General features: G+C 38.1%; 1 protein-coding gene across 6 annotated transcripts in view; it reads right to left on the bottom strand.

Moving 5' to 3' along the window:
* Positions 1-21,228, bottom strand: part of FAM172A (family with sequence similarity 172 member A) — a 272,071-nt gene that overhangs the window by 233,807 nt on the left and 17,036 nt on the right. For 4 of the 6 annotated variants that reach the window (XM_049795843.1, XM_049795848.1, XM_049795849.1 and 1 more), the window contains 3 exons: positions 14,002-14,125; positions 10,630-10,731; positions 7,905-8,005 (listed from right to left, as the gene is read on the bottom strand). In XM_049795843.1, the coding sequence (XP_049651800.1) occupies positions 7,905-8,005; positions 10,630-10,731; positions 14,002-14,125 (327 nt within the window). The remainder of the gene's footprint in view (positions 1-7,904; positions 8,006-10,629; positions 10,732-14,001; positions 14,126-21,228) is intronic. The other 2 variants (XM_049795847.1, XM_049795845.1) reach the window with 1 other exon arrangement.

Here is a 21,228-nt window from a genome sequence, read left to right as displayed (position 1 = left end):
ACTCCACCCCCCCCGGTGGGATGGGGGAGAAAATCGGGAAAAAGAAGTAAAACTCATGGGTTGAGATAAGAATGGTTTAATAGAACAGAAAAGAAGAAACTAATAATCGTAATGATAACACTAATAAAATGACAACAGCAGTAATAAAAGGATTGGAACTCACAAATGATGCACAGGGCAATTGCTCACCACCCGCCGACCGACACCCCACCAGTCCCCGAGCGGCGAATCCCTGCCCCCACTTCCCGGTTCCTAAACTAGATGGGACGTCCAATGGTCTGGAATACACCGTTGGCCAGTTTGGGTCAGCTGCCCTGGCTGTGTCCTGTGCCAACTTCTTGTGTCCCTCCAGCTTTCTCGCTGGCTGGGCAGGAGAAGCTGAAATATCCTTGACTTTAGTCTAAACACTACTGAGCACCAACTGAAAACATCCGTGTGTTATCAACATTCTTTGCATACTGAACTTAAAACATAGCAACACCAGCTGCTGGCAAGACAGTTAACTCTATCCTAGCTGAAAAAAGGACACTTACCTATCACAAACTGAAAATAATCAAGTTAGTATGAAAAAACCCTGTAACCAACGAGGCATGGATTCCTAAAGAACTGCATTTATAATTGACCTTGGTGTCCAAAAAGTGATAGGTGTCATTTATGCTCTTCCACCAATTGGTACATTCAAAAGTCTCTATTCCATGTGGATACTTCTCTGCCTAGTAAGAAATGAGATTACACTTCAATTTATTTTAAAGATCTTGCCCAATCTCTCTCTTCTGCTCAGTTGTTTATTTTTGTCCAAATAGTACAACTCTAAACACTTTTGCAACATTTACTCCACTGTAAAATTTTGCTAAAGCAAAAACCTTCTGCAAAATTCATTAGTAGATGGGGCACGACATGCACAGAAATAGCACTATCAAATCGCTTCCAAATGGGACCACCCAAAATGGGATTTAACCACTTTCAAGAATAAGGATGGGGGAAATATTTCAATTAGATGCTTTCACTCTAACTTTGAAACAGGCCATAAAGTTAGGAAGAGTCTGTTAGATTCTCAGTGAGGATTTTTGCTATCCCCATGAAAGTTTACCCTTACTTGACCGTAATACCAGACACTGAAAAAATTCAGTTCACATGCACTCAACAGACACCTGTTAAGTATTTGGCATCTAATCTCTTTGAACAGAACAACAACTTTCATTCAATAGCCCTGGCCAAGGAAGCATGCCATGAAAGCAAACGTCCATGAACCAGCCTATATATTACATCACTATCAATTTATTTTGTCCTCTCAGCAAGATAAATTTTTCCAACCACTAAATAACTAACAGCAAATACATAGTAATAAGTCAAGGTATACAAACATAATTTTGCTTAATCCATGGTGTGCAGCACATAATAAAGTCTCACTAGCCAGAGAAAATCTGGAATGTTTAATGATAAACAGTCTGTGCAAAGAAACTGAAACTAGAGTGTAAGGATTTCTACTAATCATCTGCAAATTTTATTTGGAACTTGATCCTGCAGCCCTTATTCACAAGATCAGACCTATTGAGTTTATTCACATGAGCTTCGGCTGCAAGATTGGACCTTAAGTACTATCAGGTGCACGTGCAGCCTATCATCAGATTTTGGGTTATTCATGTAAGAAGCTACCCTTTCAAATGCAGACTACTTAATGCTTCCTTCTTCATTAACTTACATGTCCTCTTCTGCTGCTCTATGCTTTCATTTGTGCTATGTAAATAGCTTCTTTCTCTCAGTCATCCAAACAAATAATGCTCTTTGCAACCAAGGAGGAAATTAGTAGCAGGTGAACGCTTATTTTTTAAATTATGTTGAGACCAAGCTGTTCTTTAACTTAAAGGAGATCTGGAAAAAAAAATATCCCATTTTACTACTTAGTGATCTTAATTATGGGTTGTCATTGTCATAATTCTACATACTTATTTTGTTCCCCCACACAAATATTAACCTTGATGGTTAATCTACTTTATGATGAGCTGGACCTAACACTGTGCACATACTTTAGAGCAGTTTATTTAGTGGGACAACACTTCTCTGATGATGTAAAATTAACTGTATCTTAGCATACATAAAACATGCAAGGAATTTCTGACAAAGGTGTTCTATTTCTTTGCTTTCTGTATGTGTTCTACATAAATATAAGGTATTTTCTTGTGCTATGGTGTGGTAACTGTAAAAAATAGCCACAATTCTGCTACGTGCTTATATGCTTCTGCAGGTGAGGGAGGCTGCTATTACAAGAGATGGCATACAGTAGTCCTTGAACAGGACCACAGCAGAGGCACGTATATCACAGTCCACGTTATAACCTATGTATTTACAAATCTGATTTGACTTATTTGAAGACATGGGTAGCCAAGCAAACTGTCAGTACAGGTAAAAGTCTCTTCCCTAGTGATGGCAAAAACATCCGCAAGTATTAAATGGCCTTCAAGTAATCACCAAATTATAATTACCCAGAGCTAGAGCTGTAAAAGACACGCAGAGGGACAGACAATAACTGCCTACTGATGCTAGGGATACTCTGGTTACTGTAAGACTATGGAAGGAGAATGTCAACATTATCTTTTTCATATGAAATCTCATTATGAACAAAACCTATATGACTGGCAAAATGGATAGTTAAATCCCAGCAACAGATTTTAGTAGTATTTTCTTTATAATTCCAGCTAATTTCAATGTCATGATTGAGCAGCGGCTGAAGCTGACTGTTGGCAATTTCAGTAGCCATAATATCAACTGAAAGTGCAGTACATGTAATAAACACAGACATCTACTTAAAATGTAAGGAGACATGTATCATGTGAGTCTAACCTGGAGTTTAACCTAGAATCCAAATCTCTGTAACTTCTGGCCAGAAAAAAAAAAAAAAATATAAAAAATTCAACCTTGAACTGGAATGGTACGTCTGCAACAACTGAACTGTTGTCACAAAATTGTTCTCAATCGTACTTCAAACTTGCCACATGGATTAATCGGCAGTTAGAAGCAGCTGCAACACCATGTTCTGTGCACTTCTGTTGCCATTTTAATTTTTAAAAAGCAAATGGAGAGGCTCTCCACAAAATTCAATGCTGCAATAGCAATGACTGAACCAGAATCACAAAATTATGAACAGTTCACTAAATTGTCTATTAGGAGCACATATCAAGAGGCTGCAGAACAAATTGTGTGCCTGAAATAACAGATCAATGAATGAAGAATAAAGAGATGTAAGAAGTGGAGACGTTGACGAACCATTGTAATTTGTGAAGAATCAATTTCCATACAGCCAGAGTAATGGCAGAACATCACAGATAGTGTATTCATTACTTTTAACAGCAAAAAATCATGGATTACCAAATGGAAATTTATTAATGCTCCAAGAAAGAGAGAATGATGCTGTAACACAGGGCCAGAAAGTATACCCACTTCTTAAAATTAGTAAAAAGCAATAAAAGCAGCCCACAATATATACATACAGTAAAAAAAAGTTGCCTTGGGCAGGATGGGCATATCCTTTAAAAATTACAAAACCAGCATACAATGACTGAGCTGACAATGGAAACACTGAATACATAAAACACTTTTGTCTGATGATACAAGAGTAGCTACTTTATCATCACACTATGTCCAGCTACATAAATGTTCAGCCACAAATACATATTAGAGAACTCCTAAAGCCAAAGGATGATGTTTCAATGCAAAGGCCTAAGGCCAGATTTTACTACATCACCTTATAAATTATATGAGCTGCTGCTTCTTAAGCTATCACAGATTACTAAATACATCTTAGCCTAGACTACAAAATGACTAATCAGACAGTAATATACAGCTTCTGTACTCTTTCACATCTACATCAGTGACCCACGATTCTATGGCACAAAACCAGGTTTTATCTACGTGAACAAATGCCAAGGGTCTTGCTGGTCAGCCTCCCCTGTATTCCTAGATAAGTGTATAAACACTCATAGTGTCAAAACCAGACAACGGAGCATTTATAAATTTGTGGCTTTTTGGAAAAAGTGTGTAGTATCAAGCACCTAGCAGACAACAGACAAACACAGATGAGTTTGTTTTTTCTCTAAAATCAAAACAAATAAAACCCAGAACAATTCACCCTGTCAGATTCCTGACCACAAACCTTTTTTGCCTTTTACCTACCAATATAAACAAAGTGCATTTTCAAAGATCACTCAAACCTGAACACGGAGAATGACTAAGGCAAAAAATGCACCAGACAGCTCACAGATATAAGGCACCCACTCCATGAACACATCCCACCTCCTGGTTAACCAAAAATTACAAAAAGTCGTTCGTACTACTATGGGTTGAAGCTGTGGCACTAACTATTCGGATGCTCAGAACAAGGAATTTGATGATGTTGCCAAACATGTACAAGAAGGTATGATGGCACAGGAACCCACATGGAGACATACTAAATTTTACAGTTGTATCTTGTCCAACTCATTTACTTGGAAAACGGGGATATTTGAACAATACAGGCACTCACAAAGGTTTGCACCGCCAGACCATGGAATAGGTGCCAATCTGTTTTCTGCTGGAAGAAATGTGTATCAGGTAAATTAGACAATACAACGGATTGGGCTACAGCACTTTCCCGGTTTTGGAAAAACACCCAGTTGAGGTGAAAGGACGCGAGAAGCAGCAGGAGTAGCCCTCATCATCTCTTCCCCTGCTGCAGTTCTTGCAGGAACAACGAAGAGGAGGAGGTAAAAAGCAAGGTTTCTTCAATCCCCCGTAACAAAGCTCTGGCAGGACAAAGCAGTGCTCAACAGCTGGGCACCTCCAACACATCCAGTGCAAAGCCGAAGCTGTCCCCTGAACAAAATGGAGGGGTCGAGCTGGCACAGGGCACCAGACCACCACGCAGCAGGGGCCCGGCAGGGTCCACAACAGCTTTTCATCGCAGTCCCACAAGCAGAAAGGCTGTCTCCATCACAAAGCCGCTTTGGGAGCCTCAGCAAGGAACTGGGAGACAGGCTAATCCCTGTTATCCATCCTGCTAAAGTCACAGCAGTCTGGCCCGCAGCGTCTTTTTGTTTTACCTGAATGAAAAAGTAAAACCTGCACCACTGAAAATCCACTATGGTTTACCTAAGAATCGGGATCATTTAAGCAATTATTCTCAAATAACAGAAATTCTCTGTAACAGAAGAGAGTACATGTATTTAAATTTAAATGTGTAAAAATGCAGCACTACACAGCCCTGTGGTGTTACACTGTACACACACGAATCTCCCTCTTTATTTCCTCTCCTGGTGTACTGCTCTCCACTGAACCTCTTACTTCCACTTCTCTCAGCCTGGCAGTATCCAGATTAATGCTAGTGGGAATTCTTGGACCACACCTCACTCAGCGATGCTGGTTAAGGACAGATGGAGGGCTATTCCTGTTAACCAAGATGGGCAGAGACTTCTGCCATGCGCTCCTTCCTTGAGCCTGCACGCTCAGTGCCTACAAAAGTTCCCACGGCCTATCCTGCCATACCTAGAGAAGGCCGTGTAATTAGGTATTCCTTCAGCTTTAACAAATGCACTCTTGGCAGCATGAGAAACTATATGAAACCATTTGGTGATATATTTCAGTATATACTTATTTACCCATCCAAGAAACTCAGTCAAGATGCTTTATACTGTTTCCTTTGCAGACTCAATCAAGATGCTTTATACTATTTTTCCTTTGCAACAGTGTAGGACTGGCTGTCATTTCAGACATTTTAGTTTTCTTTTTGCTGTTTAGTATACAAGTGTACTGGTTGAGGGTGCACAAGAAGTTGGGGGGGGGGGGACGGGGGGACGGGACAGCTGGGACAGCTGACCCCAACTGAGCAAAGGGATATTCCATGCCATATAGTGTCAAGCTTAGCATATAAAGCTGGGGGAAAGGAGGAGGAAGCAGGGGACATTTGGAGTTATCTTCCAATAAGGCATTTGTCTTCCCAAGTCACCATTATGCCTGAAGAAGCCCTGCTTTCCTGGAGATGGCTAAACACCTGCCTGTTCATGGAAACCAGTGAATTAATTCCTTATTTTGCTCTGCTTGCACGTGCAGCCTTTGCTTTACCTATTAAACCGTATCTCAGCCCATGAATTTTCTCCTGTTTGTCAGGCCATCGATTTTCTCACTTTTACCCTTCTGAGCCTCTCCCCCATCCCACAGTGGGGAGTGAGTGAGTGGTTGTGAGGGGCTAACTGCCCACTGGGGTTAAACCCCGACAACAAGAAAGTTTAAAAGACAAAATGTCTAAACATGCACAATCAAACATATCTCTGAGTAGTCTGCATTGATGTAACAGAAATAGTAAGTGGGGAATAAATGTGCTTTATCCTTACTAAACCAATAACACTAATGAAAGTAGACAAGCCATGAGGCAAAGGCAGTTCTTGAATGACATGCCATAATGATTCCAACAGAAACTGCCGAGCAACATTACATAGTCTCTAGGAAAAAAGACTCTCGTTTGTAGACAGAACTGTGCATCTCCTTTCTCCAAAAGCCACTCTGACGTGAGCAGCATTACTACCTAGAGCTCAGGGTGTTGAGGCTGTTCTTTCTGTTGGGCAGGGGAGGTGGTGACAGTGCAAGGAAGACCTCAGCAGACAGTTTTGCATTCACTGAGATCAGGTGTTTTCTTCTCAAGTCAGTGCTCTGACTCCTAAAGCATTACAATAACCATGGCACTGAAATTAAAGTCATTTTCACAGGGAAAAGGAACCATCGTCAGTTGCTTCTACACCTACTACATCCACAACATCCCTACGAAAAGCCTGGGAAGTACCAGTAGCATCCAAGTATCTAATACATCAACAAATATTTAATCAATTAATCATCAGAGCTCTACTTAATCAATCCAGTGACTCCCGGTATCTTCTGGTAACACAAGAAAACCAGCCAATACATTCACCTTCAGCTACAAAGTAAAATGCCAGTGTTATGGTTTAAACCCAGCCAACAACTAAGCACCATGCAGCTGCTTGCTCACTCCTCCCCGCTCCCAGTTGGATGGGGAGGAGAATTGAAAAAAAGAATTAGAACTCGTGGGTTGAGATAAGAACAGTTTAATAATGACAGTAAAATAAAATATAATAAAAACAATAATTAAAATATATAATAATAATAACAACAACAATAATGATGATGATGAAAAGGAATATAACAAAAAAAAGAGAGAGAAATAAAACCTCCCAAAAGACAAGCGATGCACAATGCAATTGCTCAGCACCCACTGACCGATGCCCGAGCAGTGATCCGCCCCTCCCGGTCAACTCCCCCCAGTTTATGTACTGCACATGACATTCTACGGTGTGGAATGTCCCTTTGGCCGGTTCGGGCCAGCGGTCCTGGCCATGCTCCCTCCCAGCTTCTTGTACACCTGCTCGCTGGCAGAGCATGGGAAACTGAAAAATCCTTAACTTGGGATAAGCGCTACTTAGCAACAACCGAAACATCAGCGTGTTACCAACGTTATTCTCACATTGAATCCAAAACACACTGTACTGGCTACTGGGAAGAAAATTAACTCTACCCCAGCTGAAACCAGGACAGCCAGTTTTGTACTCAATGCTTCACCTTGACACGAAAGTTAAAGAAAATCCTGCACTGTATAATTATATCTAGATTATACTCTATTTTGAACACATAAAGTCAAATTGTAGTCTAAATCACATCTTAAGCTCTACAGCAAATAATGGAAAATACTGTTAGAGCATAAACATGCAACAAATCTTGAAATACCTTTTGTTATATGACCGCAGCCTTACTAAATCTTTCTTAATATATATAAAATTGAAACTATCATTTTCACAGAGAAACACAACAAAAAACACAGCACACCAATACATATACGGATGCATACATGCACACAATTAATATACCTCTCCAAGAGCTTCATAGCGCTTTTGGTTCCATCTATGCAAATCTTCACGGTAATTGAAAACAAATGGCTCCCCAGTTTTTATGTGTCTCAACTGCCCTTCTGTAAAACAAACAAAATCATTAAATTTTAATATACTTCTTCATTAAAAGACACATTTAATTGCTGTAGATTTGACAAGAAATCTATATCTAAATATTGGGCTATTATGAATCCCTTCTCTTTTGGTTGTAGTATTTTTGAAGGAAAACAATTGTAGCATAACAACAAAAAGCATTCGCCTTCAATGGTATATATTGCTAGATAAAGCTAAACACAAGCGATGACAGTGAAATTACACACAGATATCAAATGTCAAATTGCTTTGCAAGTTTGCTATGGATTAACACTGAAATGTAAACATTAGCAGTTAATATTTGATCTGCAGTGTCAATTGGGTGATCAAATTGTAGCTACAAATCTGCTACTTCAAAAACAACTGCATTTATGAAGAAATGTGAGTACAAATTGGGCTGGAGGCTGGAAGGAAAGGAAACATTTACTTTCAAGATTAACAACATTCCAAGTTAATCTGAAGAAAACCACATCCACAATTAAGGTAAATATCTCAACTACTAGGCACTGTGCAATCAAGCAAGAGCTCTTAGATTCAAGGTACTTTGAGATTACAACAGTAGAACAAAGCAGAATGCTTGATCAGAGCAAAACCACATGCAATTCTTAGATTCCAAAATAACTCTGCAGTTGGGCCTTGTTTATAGCAAAGTTTAGGAGCATACTCAACCACAAATGAAGATATGGGCTGAGTTAAAATAACAGTAATAATAAAATGGCAACAAAATAAGAAGCAAACTGCTGAAAGCAGATATCTGACCAGTAAAGTTTCAGTTTATCAGACAAAACCCAAATTACGGTCTCAGAGCATCACAAAATTGCAGTAAATCAGAGAAACATTAAAAACAGGAATATGTACAAGCATCTCCTTTGAAAGCTGAAATGTCTGCATGATGAAGGTAAAGTTTCTCAGGAAAATGTTTCCTTTTGAATAGTAAGAAATTGCTAACTTAGCTCACACCTATTCAGGACCTTTACATTTTGATTCTTGATGTTTTAAATAAAATATTTAAGATCTGGGACCTCTAATAGTTGTGCTTATCTGCTTATTTGATATTTTTTCCCAGACCTGTATTACCTCATGGACTAGACACCACAGAAATATTTCTCAACTTCATAACCCTGTCTCAGGTCCAAATATCCTTCTCATATTTTCATTACAAGTCTACCTTCAGCTGTTCCTTCTCAGCTAGTTACTTTCAAGTATGCCATCAATAGTACACAGTTGCCCTCTGCACAAGTGAACTGGAGCAAGTATCTGGTATATCTTTTCTCTGGCTTTCTGGAACCTTTGTCTCCTTCAGATTCTTTAAAACTAATAAAAATCTTCCTTATTTTTCCATCATAAAAAGAAGCATGATTATGACATAAGAGTACCCAACTGTACATTTGAATTAAATGTACAAAAGCAAAATGGAGTCCTTTTTGCTTGCTGACCAGTAGCACATGTAATAGGTTTTGCTGCATTTTATGGAAATCACCCAGGCTGTGAGGTTAGTGATGGAATATTCAGTAACATCATTCTAAAACATCATTCCCCTAAATTCAAATTTCATCCCTTTTTACCAACCACATATGAACCATTAACTCTGAAGTCAGTAAGGAAGACAGTAGACACTGTGCGGATCTAAAAATAAGGAGCTGAAAAGTGACAGAGCTGAACCCCTCCCATCAAAGAAAGAGCATCACTTTCATGACACTTTTAGTCTCTAAGTACCTTCCTGTGAAAGCCATCAGGGTATTAAAAAGCTAAGTGTTGCATAAATGACTACCATTTAAAGGAAAGCTCTTTTTTTTCTTTAAAAGTGGAAGATGTAAGACTGGCAGATTTAGAAACTAAAGTTCCTCTGTTCATAGAACAGGCACTGCAAGGAAGTAGAATTGTAAACGTCCCCATTTGTCCTACAGGTTTCAAACAATCTTAAAAGAGCCATTTCCTGGAGCCTGGTATTACTTTAGCTCAGAGGCTTATTTCTCAGCTGGATTTTAAAATGTATGCACTGGAAATTATAAATACTACTAACTCATTCAACACACAGATTCAGCTAGCTGGAAGTACTTGTAGTCATCACACACTCAGCTGTAATGCAAAACCGTGACCCACACCAGAAAAGTAAGAGACAGGCTATCACATTGCTCATCCTTCCATTAACATAAATAGGTGTTTTCCTATTGGTATTAATGAAAATAGCTGGGAAAAATTATTATCTAAATAATAACTTCTTTTTTTATCCATGAAAATGAATATGTAAATAAAATGTTTCTTAAATGAGTGACCACTCTTTAATATTGCTTTTTAATGCTAATGCTACAGAAATAATTTTCAGAATTTTTGTATCAACACTTCTGTAATAGAAAACAAGAAGTCATAAAGTATGCACAGTATAAACATATAGTATTGCATGAAATGAGGGATTTTGGTGACAATTTCATGAAATAAAAAAAAATACTACTTAGCTAGAATTACAAGTCTGCTAACACTAGGGCTTACAATTTTATTCTTAACAGAAAAGTATGAAATTCTAATAGGGACTTATAAGGTATAATTTTAAGTTCTGATAACCTCTCAACATTATTCTAAGCATAGCCTTTACAAAGCATATATGACTTACTTTCATTAAAAATGTACTCAAATCCTTCCAGAGTATCAGGAAATTCAAGTGGTGGCTCATCTTTTTTCATTAGTTCATCCAAGTCTATTCTAGACAATAAATCTAAAAAAGGAAAAGAAAAATTACATAATGCATGCTATGTCTTTTTTATTTCACCATATCACTGACAAAATGTGTTTGTTCAGATTTGTAGATCTTAAGGGCAGAAGGACAATCTACACAAGACTTTGTTATGGGAAATCTTGTTCCAGATTCAGAAGCTGGGCATCACTGTCAGTATATCTTCTTTTTTTCTTTCTTTCTTTCCCTACCTATTTATCTCTAATGTTGATCAAAAAATGTCCAGGGACAGAGAAGCCACCAAAGACATAGTGATTTGTTTCAATGATTCATTACCCTCAGTGTTAGAAATATGTCTCTGGTATGCATCATGCTTTTAACATGAACTTATCTAACTTCAATATCAAGTCATTGATACATTCTTGTTTGCCTTCTTGAAGAGCTCAGATTATCAGATGCACGTCACCTCACAGGCATTTACCAGCTGCGTGATCGCAACACTCCTTAACCTTCCCTTTGATACCCAAGTAGACCGAGTTATCTGAATCCTTCTCTCAACCACCCTCCTCCAATAAAAACCTGCCATCCATTTTATAGCAAGCCATGACATACACATCCTTTTCTAACCAGAATGGTATAACCTAGTACAGCCTGCATTCACTAATGCAAGTACACTAAAACACGTGTAGTCTGCATTCTTTAGCCTAGATTGAAGGATTTATATTTGACCAGAGGCAAACATATAGGGACATCTTTTACTTACATCTAACTACTAAACAATTACTGCATACACAGATAATAGTGTACAATCATTTATCTTTTCCTCATTGTTCATGACCCACCCAACCCAATGCTTTCCTTCAACATATTTTCTGATTATTAATAAAAAAGTCATCAAGAAATTATTAAGCAGGATTCCACTGAAATATTTTTCCTACTTCCGCATAGATGAATTTGAAGACCACACAAACATTCAGTTAAGGAGTGCTACACTGACTTTGAACTATTATTGCTTCATAAATCAGGACACCATGTACTACCAAGGAAAGGCATTAAGTATTCTAAGTATACTGCTTTATTACCTTTACCATCCAAAGCTGTAGCTCAAAGGATAGAAAACAGTTTGAAAAGACTGATTTTCTTTAAACTTGCTTTATTTGACATTAACTACAGTTCCATCCTCTAATTACTTAAAATCATTATTTGAATAGGTTTTGTATCACTATTTTTGCTTAGTCTTTCTGCCAGTGACAAGCCTATAGGTTACACATTACCTAAGCTTAGTATTGGTACATTAATCCTTTGAAATTTCTACAGTGTTTAAAATGTACTGAAAATTAGCTTCAACGTTCTTGAAGAGTTCCTTGTCCTGCTCTTTGGTAACTCTTCAGGTTCACATATTAACTCCAGCATCCATATGATTGTCTGCAGCTCCTTCTCTAAGTGATTTCACTGGTTAAAGCTGGAGGACCAAAGGCCATCTTGGATGGCCACTGAAATTCAACATCTCTCCAATCCATACTATGGTACCTGAGCATCTCTCTGCTATGCAAAGAGCTATATAACATTGGACGTTGACTGGAAGTTTTCTAAATGTCACTTTCTCAACCATAGCTCACTTTTACATCAAATCTGTTTAATAACAAGTCCCATGACATGCAATTCACGTAAGCAATCATATGCTTGTTCTTGTCCGCTGTCCTTTGGTCCTCAACCAAATGATAGAAGAAAGAACAGAACTTTGTCAAAAAAGTTTTTCACAACAGGATGTAAGAAGTATGCCCTTTCTTCCTCTGTACTTTCACAACGTCAAGGTAGGAAAGCAGTCTTTAGCACATCTTTCTCTCCTTGGTGAAGAGACTCGAGTCACACCACACCTCTAGAATTTAATTTCACCAGAGTTTTCATGTCTTCTTACTGTGACCTATTTGGAAATGTGTTTACACAGAAGTGCCAGTTACTGTATGACAAAATATCTGTCTCCTGAGTAGCAAGGGCAATACTATATGAACTACATTAAGCTTATCTGCAGCATGTACAGGTTGTCATGATTTACAGCTTCCATCAGAGGCACTCAGGAAGACTGCAGTTGGTCTGTGCTGCAACTACCGACACAGCCACTTTCTTCCTCTGCAATTTTTCAAGTTAAAATTAGCTAAAGTGTTCTCATAACTTTGAGATTCTTTCAAGATCTGATCCACCGTTCTCATCGAAGATCTTGGACCCTCCAACTCAATTCGAGACTAGTTCAACAGAGCTCGAAACTGCATTATCTGCAGGAGACCTTCTACAGCTCCATGAGAGTTCACTAGATTGCATGAAGAAAACAACATCCTCTCAGAAAGTCTTCATTATGTGGAATAATTCTTGGACACTAGTTCTTAATGAAGATCAAATTAATGCCAAGTATAAAATCAGAGTTTTACTTTTCCAAATGTGAAGTATAATTTCCTCAAAATATACTAATTTGACAGAATTAGTACAAGGTTTGAAAAATGGATCACATAGGTTTTCACCAAACATTTCACAAAAACACAGCTGTAACTGAAGAAACACCATCAACCATCACTGTACAACAGAACATATACTTCTAATAATACTTTCATCAAAATCCAGTTTTTACACTGGAGTTGCAAGGTATATTCTTTTTTCTCTTTTGAAAGACAATTTAGAGAGTAAATGTGTGATGCAAGTACATTAAATTCAACGTTCAGTTAGCTTACTTGTAGGTCTAACTGACTCCATGTACTTTCAAAATTGAAAAACACTAAGAGATCTCATTTAACTAATTATTTCCTCAAGAAAATTACTCTGCTAAGCCACTTAGGTCCACTTATTTTTTAAAAACACACAATAGAAAGAAAACTTTATAAAATCGACATGGAAATCAATGTCCCGAAAATGTCTTCCCTGCTAACATTCTAGTCAAAGAGATTTTTAAAAGCTGTAATATGGTTGCATAATTATAAAACATAAGTGGCATAAAAATTAAATGAAAACTCCCAGAAACTAAGAACACAAAAGCACCAGTCAACTTTCTCAAAGGATAATTATGAAAATAAAAAAAAATTAATGGATATCTTATTCTGTTACTCCTTACCACAGGTTGTTTTTTATTTAATATCATCTTATGAAAATACTGTTAATGGACACACAATTAGGCAAAAAGCATTAGCATAGATGGACTAATAGTCTCTTCCAGTATTGCAGTTCCCAGATTCTAACCCATAGATGTACCAAACTATTTTCCTTTCCTTAATAATTGTTTCTGGAATGTCAATATATCTAAAAAGAAAGCAAAAAGACTCATACCCTTTAATGCAGTAGTCTTCTCTTTTTCATCTGGGCCTCCTTGCTGGAGCTGAGCCATCATTACCCAAACTGTCAACACATTTAAAATACTGAGGTAAATGTACATTAATCTTTGAAGGACAACCTGAAAATCAACAAGAGTTGGAAATCAACAAATTTACTGACTTGTACTTCAACAGATCTCATTTGCTACAGCTTGCATCACAAAATCCCCAGAACTTGTTCCAAAAGCACAACTTCCCTGAGTATTATAAACCCCTATGACATGTAAGCTAAAATTTAACTTCTTCCTCTCCTTCAAAACTTGTACTGGGCACTCTAAAGTCTCATCACACCATCCTGGATTAAGACATTTTACAACAAAGCGTGACACACACTCCAGCATCAAGTTTGGTCAAAGATTCAAGTTCACAAGAATGAATACTAACTTCTCCCTAATCCTAAAAGGACATCTATCTAATTGATTCTTTTTTGTGATTCTAATGTAACATCAGTAAATGATAAGCCTTTTGGAGAAGCACGACATTTGTAAGTCCAATGTAAAAGATACAAGAAAAACCAAAACATAATCAACAGAATTTCCACAATCTTTAAGGATTTTCTTCATCAATTAACTCAATTTTATTGTTCTTACTCTACTATACAGTTTTGTTTTAGTAAAACTACAGGGAGCACACAGTTTTAAACACTGTGATTTCTGCAATACGTTATTGGCACTGAAATGTATAGAATAAATGACTAGCTATAGAACAAACCTCGGTAAATTCAAGGTGAGAATTTACATGCAAAATATATTTCTAAATTTCTCCTATTGCACAGAAGGCAACTCAGACATTCAAATCTGCAATCTCTTTCATCTTAAATCTGACACCAAGGGAGAAAACTACCACGTCACAATCAGCGCTTCTTCCTTCTCAACAAAACGACTTCTGTGCATTGAATTCTTTTTCCCTTCATCTTTTTTGATTGTTTTATCTGTCAGTCATCACCAATTTGTTTTATTCTCCTCCCCAATACACTTTATCATAGATGAGTTTGCATGAACTGTATCTCTGTAGCAATTTGTAACTTCCAAATAAAGAGCAATACGATTTACCAACCATAATACTGGCTCCCTAATACTTACACCTGAAAGAAAGAACCCCAAAATGGTTTCTTCTAAGTAACAGTAGTTCAATGTAAAGGCAGCAGAAAAAAACCTAAAAATAAATAAAGCATAATAAAGGCTATTTTTCTGTTGCCTTTAGAGAGGGTTTGGGGTGTGGCGGAGTTGTTTGCTTTTTTTAAGTTGGGGTTCAAGAAAGTCCAATAATCCATTCTACAAGTTGGACCTATGGGAGACTTTGACACCTTCCTTTGCAGAAGACTGTTCAGACTAAGCTGATGGGAAATGACAGTACACAGCCAAAAGCCTTTTAAAGACACAACTCCAATCTGTTTAGATTGTGTGCTTTTTAAATTAGGACACAACTCGACATGATTCAGTTAAAATGTGCAACTTTTGGCTAACACTTTAATCACTTTAGCACTCATAACAAAAGTAATCAACAAAATAACCGCAAAACCAGAGACTCTCTTTGTATTTTCTAGTGTATAACGTAGTCAATGTAAATATTAAAGTGACTCAAATGTCAATTCACAGATGTGGATGGCATTAAAGACTTTTCTCAGATGCTTCCAAATAGTCCACTGACAAAAGATCACTGAATACAAAATCTTGTCCATCATCAGTCTGTACATTTGCAGCACAAAACTATGTACATTCTATTAAATCACTTAGAAAAGAAACTAACCCATTCCAGTTAAAATTATTAGAAGTGCTAGAAAATGACAGTGATAGTGTTTTGTGATAGCCCAGGTGAAATTTATTCTAGTCATACAAATTGGGTAGTCCCCCCTACACAACATTTGAAAATTCTTAATTGGGTATAGGTAAGTTAAGGCAGTTACAAAATACGTACAGGTGCTCAAAGACTTGTTATTACCCAAGGGAAGAAACATAAAATTTATCTGAACAGATTTGCCTTGCTAAACTAACCCCCAGCGCCTAATCAGATAAATTAATGCAGAGACCAAGAATCCCTGGCATTCTTGTCTGTACAATGGATACCCCTCTTCATCCTTTAACAGATGAAGACGTTGCCACTGAGGAAAGAGTAGATAACTTAACAGGTTCACTTGCCAAGCTAGAAGCACCAAAATAAACAAACAAATAAATCTGAATTTAGCTTTTAGAGAAAGAATTTCCAGTTCATTTTGACAAAGTAAAAAACTGTTACAGCAGCCACTGGAGGGAGGACTTGATATTAGAATGAGGATGAAACAAGCACATAGTATTTTATGCATTGTTTGTGTGAACACAGCATTTTGTTCAATCCCTCACTGATATTTGTCTAGATGACAAATAGAAGTTAGATGAGAGGGTTGGATTTCCTTTCTTTGACAGACAGGTGTCGAATCAACTATAGTCTGATGGTGCAGAAATGAACAGTGGGAAAATTATAAAGCTCTCTGAATTGTTGCTTACAGGCAAATGCAGGAATTGCAGTTTATTCTAGCCATCGGTCTCAAGCCACAGTGATCTTGAAACTGCATGCATTGACCATTCCACATAATTCACAAATGCCATCATCAAGCTTCTTGTAATAAATACAGATTATTTTAAATGTGTTGTTTTGCACAGTTGCTTAGATGATTCTTATACAAACATATTTTTGTGACTGTTTTTTTTGCATTAGCTACAGCAAGCATAATTCCTAAAAAACAAGTTACTATTTCACCTAAAGAAATATTTACAGTAAATAAGTTTATTGCCAAGTGAATGTATATTTATTTGTATGTATCTTCCTTTCCCATGCAAACTTAAGTATTCTATCACAAAATATCTTATGCATATTCTATGCCTCTTCAACTCAATGCCCAGCAATACTTAAAATAATTTGACAGCAGAAATATTGTTTTCCTGGTTTCACATGAGACAACAAGGCTGCATTTTCATCATACGCCTATTAATGGAACTCCAGAACTGGTGGATTCACAAACAAATATTAATTAAATTTAAAACCCCTCAACAGCACAAACACAAAAAAACAACCCCAAACCAACCAAACCCAATAGACTTAAGGGAATGTATGTACACTGTAAAGTGGTACTGGAATTTTGGACCACCAAGCTTGTGATTATATAATAGTGGTACTCTTCAAACCAAACTAGACACTGTGTCATATATTCTGACTCTTAAGCAAATGCACTCATACACAGATTTCTACAGACTTCAGTTATTCTTCATTGTGTAAATGCAGCTAGAAATGTGGCCAAAAATGTAGTATATGATTTTGCTCTACATTAGCAATACCTGAAATTAAGTCAATGCTACAAATGTTCCAAATAAAGGCTATAAATAATTGTTGTGCTAACCCACAAGTACAACATAAGAAGAAAACACGCAAGAATTTTCAAACAGCACAAGTCCATCAAGTTTATCTTGACATAATCTGAACAGGAGTTACCAGAATGCTTCTTTGTATTGCACCACTTTATTAGAATACAGTCGAACTAGAGTCTTATTCTTTGTAAACTGACATCCTAAGCAAGCTAGGGACAAGTATGTGTTAAATTTGTGCAATGTGGCTAATGACTGAGTAATACCCAGTTTTTCTCCAAAGAGAAAGCTCGGTGACAGTTTGGTTCTAGTCCCTTCTCTGTATTGGCTGAACACAGCAAAAAATACATACTTTAATCCTAGTAGTATTTTCTGTCTAATTAGATTTTATCTATTCCTGCTTTTAGGGCACTACAGATGACATCAGTAACAATGTGTCAATTAAGGCTGTACTTCACTTTTCTTCACTTATAAGACCCTGTTTTCAACTGCTTCTAGGTTTGCCAAACTTCAGCACTGAAAGCCAATTATTTGCAGTCTGCTTTAGACTAAATGCTTTTGAAAAAGTTCAGCTAAAATGTCTACCTCTTGTACAAAAAGAAGGTTCAGAGACACTATCTTCTGCTCAGTTCTGCTGATGTTAATGAGCAGCTACACCATCTCCATGTTGCAGAGATCAGAAATTTAGCCAGAAGATCAGCTTAGCAGTGTGTGCTTCTTGCCATTACCCTTAAAGCCTGCCCGGATCTGCTCAAGTTAAAATTGCTTTTTCCACACATTTAATATAGACTTCTTAGGACTTATCACAATTTCCAGAAAATTCACCTATTTGCCTAGAGCACGCTCCATACAGCGGCAAAAAGCCAGAAGGAAGATGCACAGGAGGGGAGTAATAAATGCTAGAAGAGCAGTATCTTTAACCACTAGAATACAAAGAAACTGGCAAGGATCCCAAAATCCCTGAATCTCAGTACATCTTTGCATTCTACCAAATGGTGGTGGAACTTGCTGATAAAGTACATGACTGCAGCTGACACTAAAGGTTATTTGCACGGCAGCTACCTTCCAGTGTTATTTACCCTGTAAGCTCAAAAAGCAGAGGACTACGAGCTATATGCATTAGCGTCCCAACCATGTCAGCAACTTGGTTGTTTACACAAGGCAGAGTCAACACGATTCCACACACTGAAATTTTAATTATTTCGGTTTAACTTTCTTGAAATGCTGGAAATGACCTTCATAAACATATGCATGTAAACATGATCAAATAAACAAAATAATACAAAAAGAGGCAGCACAACGTCAACAGAGCCCCTGGGAGGTTTACAACATGACAGTCTTATCAGCAAAACACGAGGTCCAAAATGATCATCAAGAGTAGTAGCAACAGCTTTGAATACAGATACTGGTTTTGTGTGGGGTAATTATTTTTCTCTACAGTAGCTGGTACGGGGCTATGTTTTGGATTTGTGATGAAAACAGTGTTCGTTACACAGGGATGTTTTAGGGCAGCACTACACCAGCTACTAAGTAGAAAATTAACTCTATCCCAGCCAAAACCAGGACATTACTGCTGAGCAGTGCTTGCACAGCACCAAGGCCTTTTCTGCTTCTCCCCCCACCCCACCAGCGAGCAGGCTGGGGGGGCACAAGGAGTTGGAAGAAGACACAGCCAGGACAGCTGATCCCGACTGACCCAAGGGATATTCCAGACCATAGGACATCATGCTCAGCATCTAAAACTGGGGAAAGAAGGAAGGGGGGACATTTGGAGCTATGATGTTTGTCTTCCCAAGTCACCGTTATGTGTGACGGAGCACAATTTCCTGGAAATGGCTAAATACCTGCAGTTCTTTATTTTGCTTTGCTTGCACACATGGCTTTTGCCTTCCCTATTAAACTGCTTTGTCTCATCCCATGACTTCTCTTGCTTCTGCCCTTTTGATTGTCTCCCCCATCCCACTGCGGGGAGAGTGAGCAAGTGGCTGGGGGGGGGGGGCTTAGCTGCCTACAGGGAGGGGTTAAACCACAAGAATACATACAATACTCTCTTAAATATGCAGAATATCAATAATTAAGTGAACGGAGAACCATACTTCTGTTGAGGCAGATGGACAGTTATCTAGCAAGTCAGGCAAGCAACTCTGGGGTCAGAAAAAGTGATCCTGCGGTGAAGGCAAGAGAACGCTGCCTGGGAGAACTGTGTTCACAGGAAAAATTTGCAGGTGTTCTTTCACATCACTCAACTCCTCAAACCCATGATGTTCTCAGATAACCTCTTTCTGTATATTTCCCATTTTCTGGGCATTCAGCCTGAATGATTTCCTTCAACACACAGAACTGTGGACCATTGGATTCCTGCTTTAAGAAGAACTTTGAAGAACCTTCCCTAGCTTTCCCAGTCTCAGTACCCAAGATGAGTGTGCATTGATGAGCAGGACATTAATTTGAAGATCCATTTCACCACCACCTTCCTCTAAAAGACCAGTAAGAATCCTCCACAAACAGCAGATGCTAGGGAAAATTCAAGGAATTAATGTTTATGAAGAACTAACAACCTGCAATTGAAGCCTCAGAAAAAGCCCATGTAACATGTCATAATGCTATATTCAGTGGAAGATTTGTATTGTGTTGTTCCACTAGTGCATGGGGCTACATCTCAGCTGATGAGGACAAAAAGAAATGTTGAAGCAATATAATTATTTGGAAAACAGTTGTGTGAAATGCTTTTTAATTACAGAATCAGATTTTCTTGTCAGTGCACATCACAAGGATAAGTCACAAGGACTTGGCACAACATTACTTCATAATATACCTGAAATTGCCCTGCGATAGTTTATAAAAACACTGTTTTGGATGAGATTTTAAGATGACTGTACTAGACTGTTGGTTTTAACAGGATTCTGGCTTGAAAGATGGGGTGGAGAAGACTGACTCTCAATAGCCTCATCTCTGTACATACTAAGCAGTTACAGGACAAAGCCAGAATTTTTAATCTTTTTTTAATGTCATCTTCTCTCAAGCAATCCCATGGGTCAGCTGGGAGAGAAAAAGGCCTCTGAACACAGAAAAACTCGAAGACTATTAAAAGAGCCTTCTCTTAGGAGAGACACCAAAGTAATTTGCAGGACAGCCACAGAAGAAGAAGAGAGAGAGAGAGAGAGAGACTGGAAAACTCTAGGGAAATGATTTCTGCTTAGGCTACCATCAAAAGCTGCTAAAAAAGCCCAGACATATGCATATGTGTCTAGTACTTTAAAACCACTTTTTTTCCTCTCCCCCTTCACTCTTAAGTAATAGTGTGACTTTCAGCAGGGCTGTCTGCCATTAACTGAAGACTCCTGAAAAGAAGACAGACAAATCAGCTGGAAATGCAGTGAATCCAGGTCTGTAGCCCAGATCCTTGTACACAGCGAGGTATTTCTAATTCTACTCCAGACTCCGTGGTGAGGAGGTGGACAAAAATAGACTCGGGAAAGGTGAGAGGTGCACCCAGCTTTCTGATTCCTCCAACACCTTCCAGAATGGGCACATGCAAAGAATAAGTATCATCACCCCACTTTGACTACTTTGCATCTAACGCAGATACTCTGATGACAGAAATATGCAAAATGGATGCTATGCGGAACCAAATCATGTGCATCTGAAATGAGCATGCAAGGCTACTGAAGAGATCAGTGCATCATCGAGATACCTTATTTCACAATCAGACTAAAATACCCCAAATTCTCATAGTGTACGTACCTCCTATTTGCAGCAGCATCTGCCTCAAGAAATCTGCCTTACAGCTCTGCCCACAGCTTTTCCTGCTGTAGGACACCTGTTTCTTCAATTTTATCATTTCT

The sequence above is a fragment of the Accipiter gentilis genome, chromosome Z (genome assembly GCF_929443795.1).
Source record: "Accipiter gentilis chromosome Z, bAccGen1.1, whole genome shotgun sequence".
In the NCBI taxonomy this organism is placed as follows: Eukaryota; Metazoa; Chordata; class Aves; order Accipitriformes; family Accipitridae; genus Astur; species Astur gentilis.
Note: the sequence above shows the minus strand (reverse complement) of the source record. Positions and strands in the feature narration are given on the sequence as shown.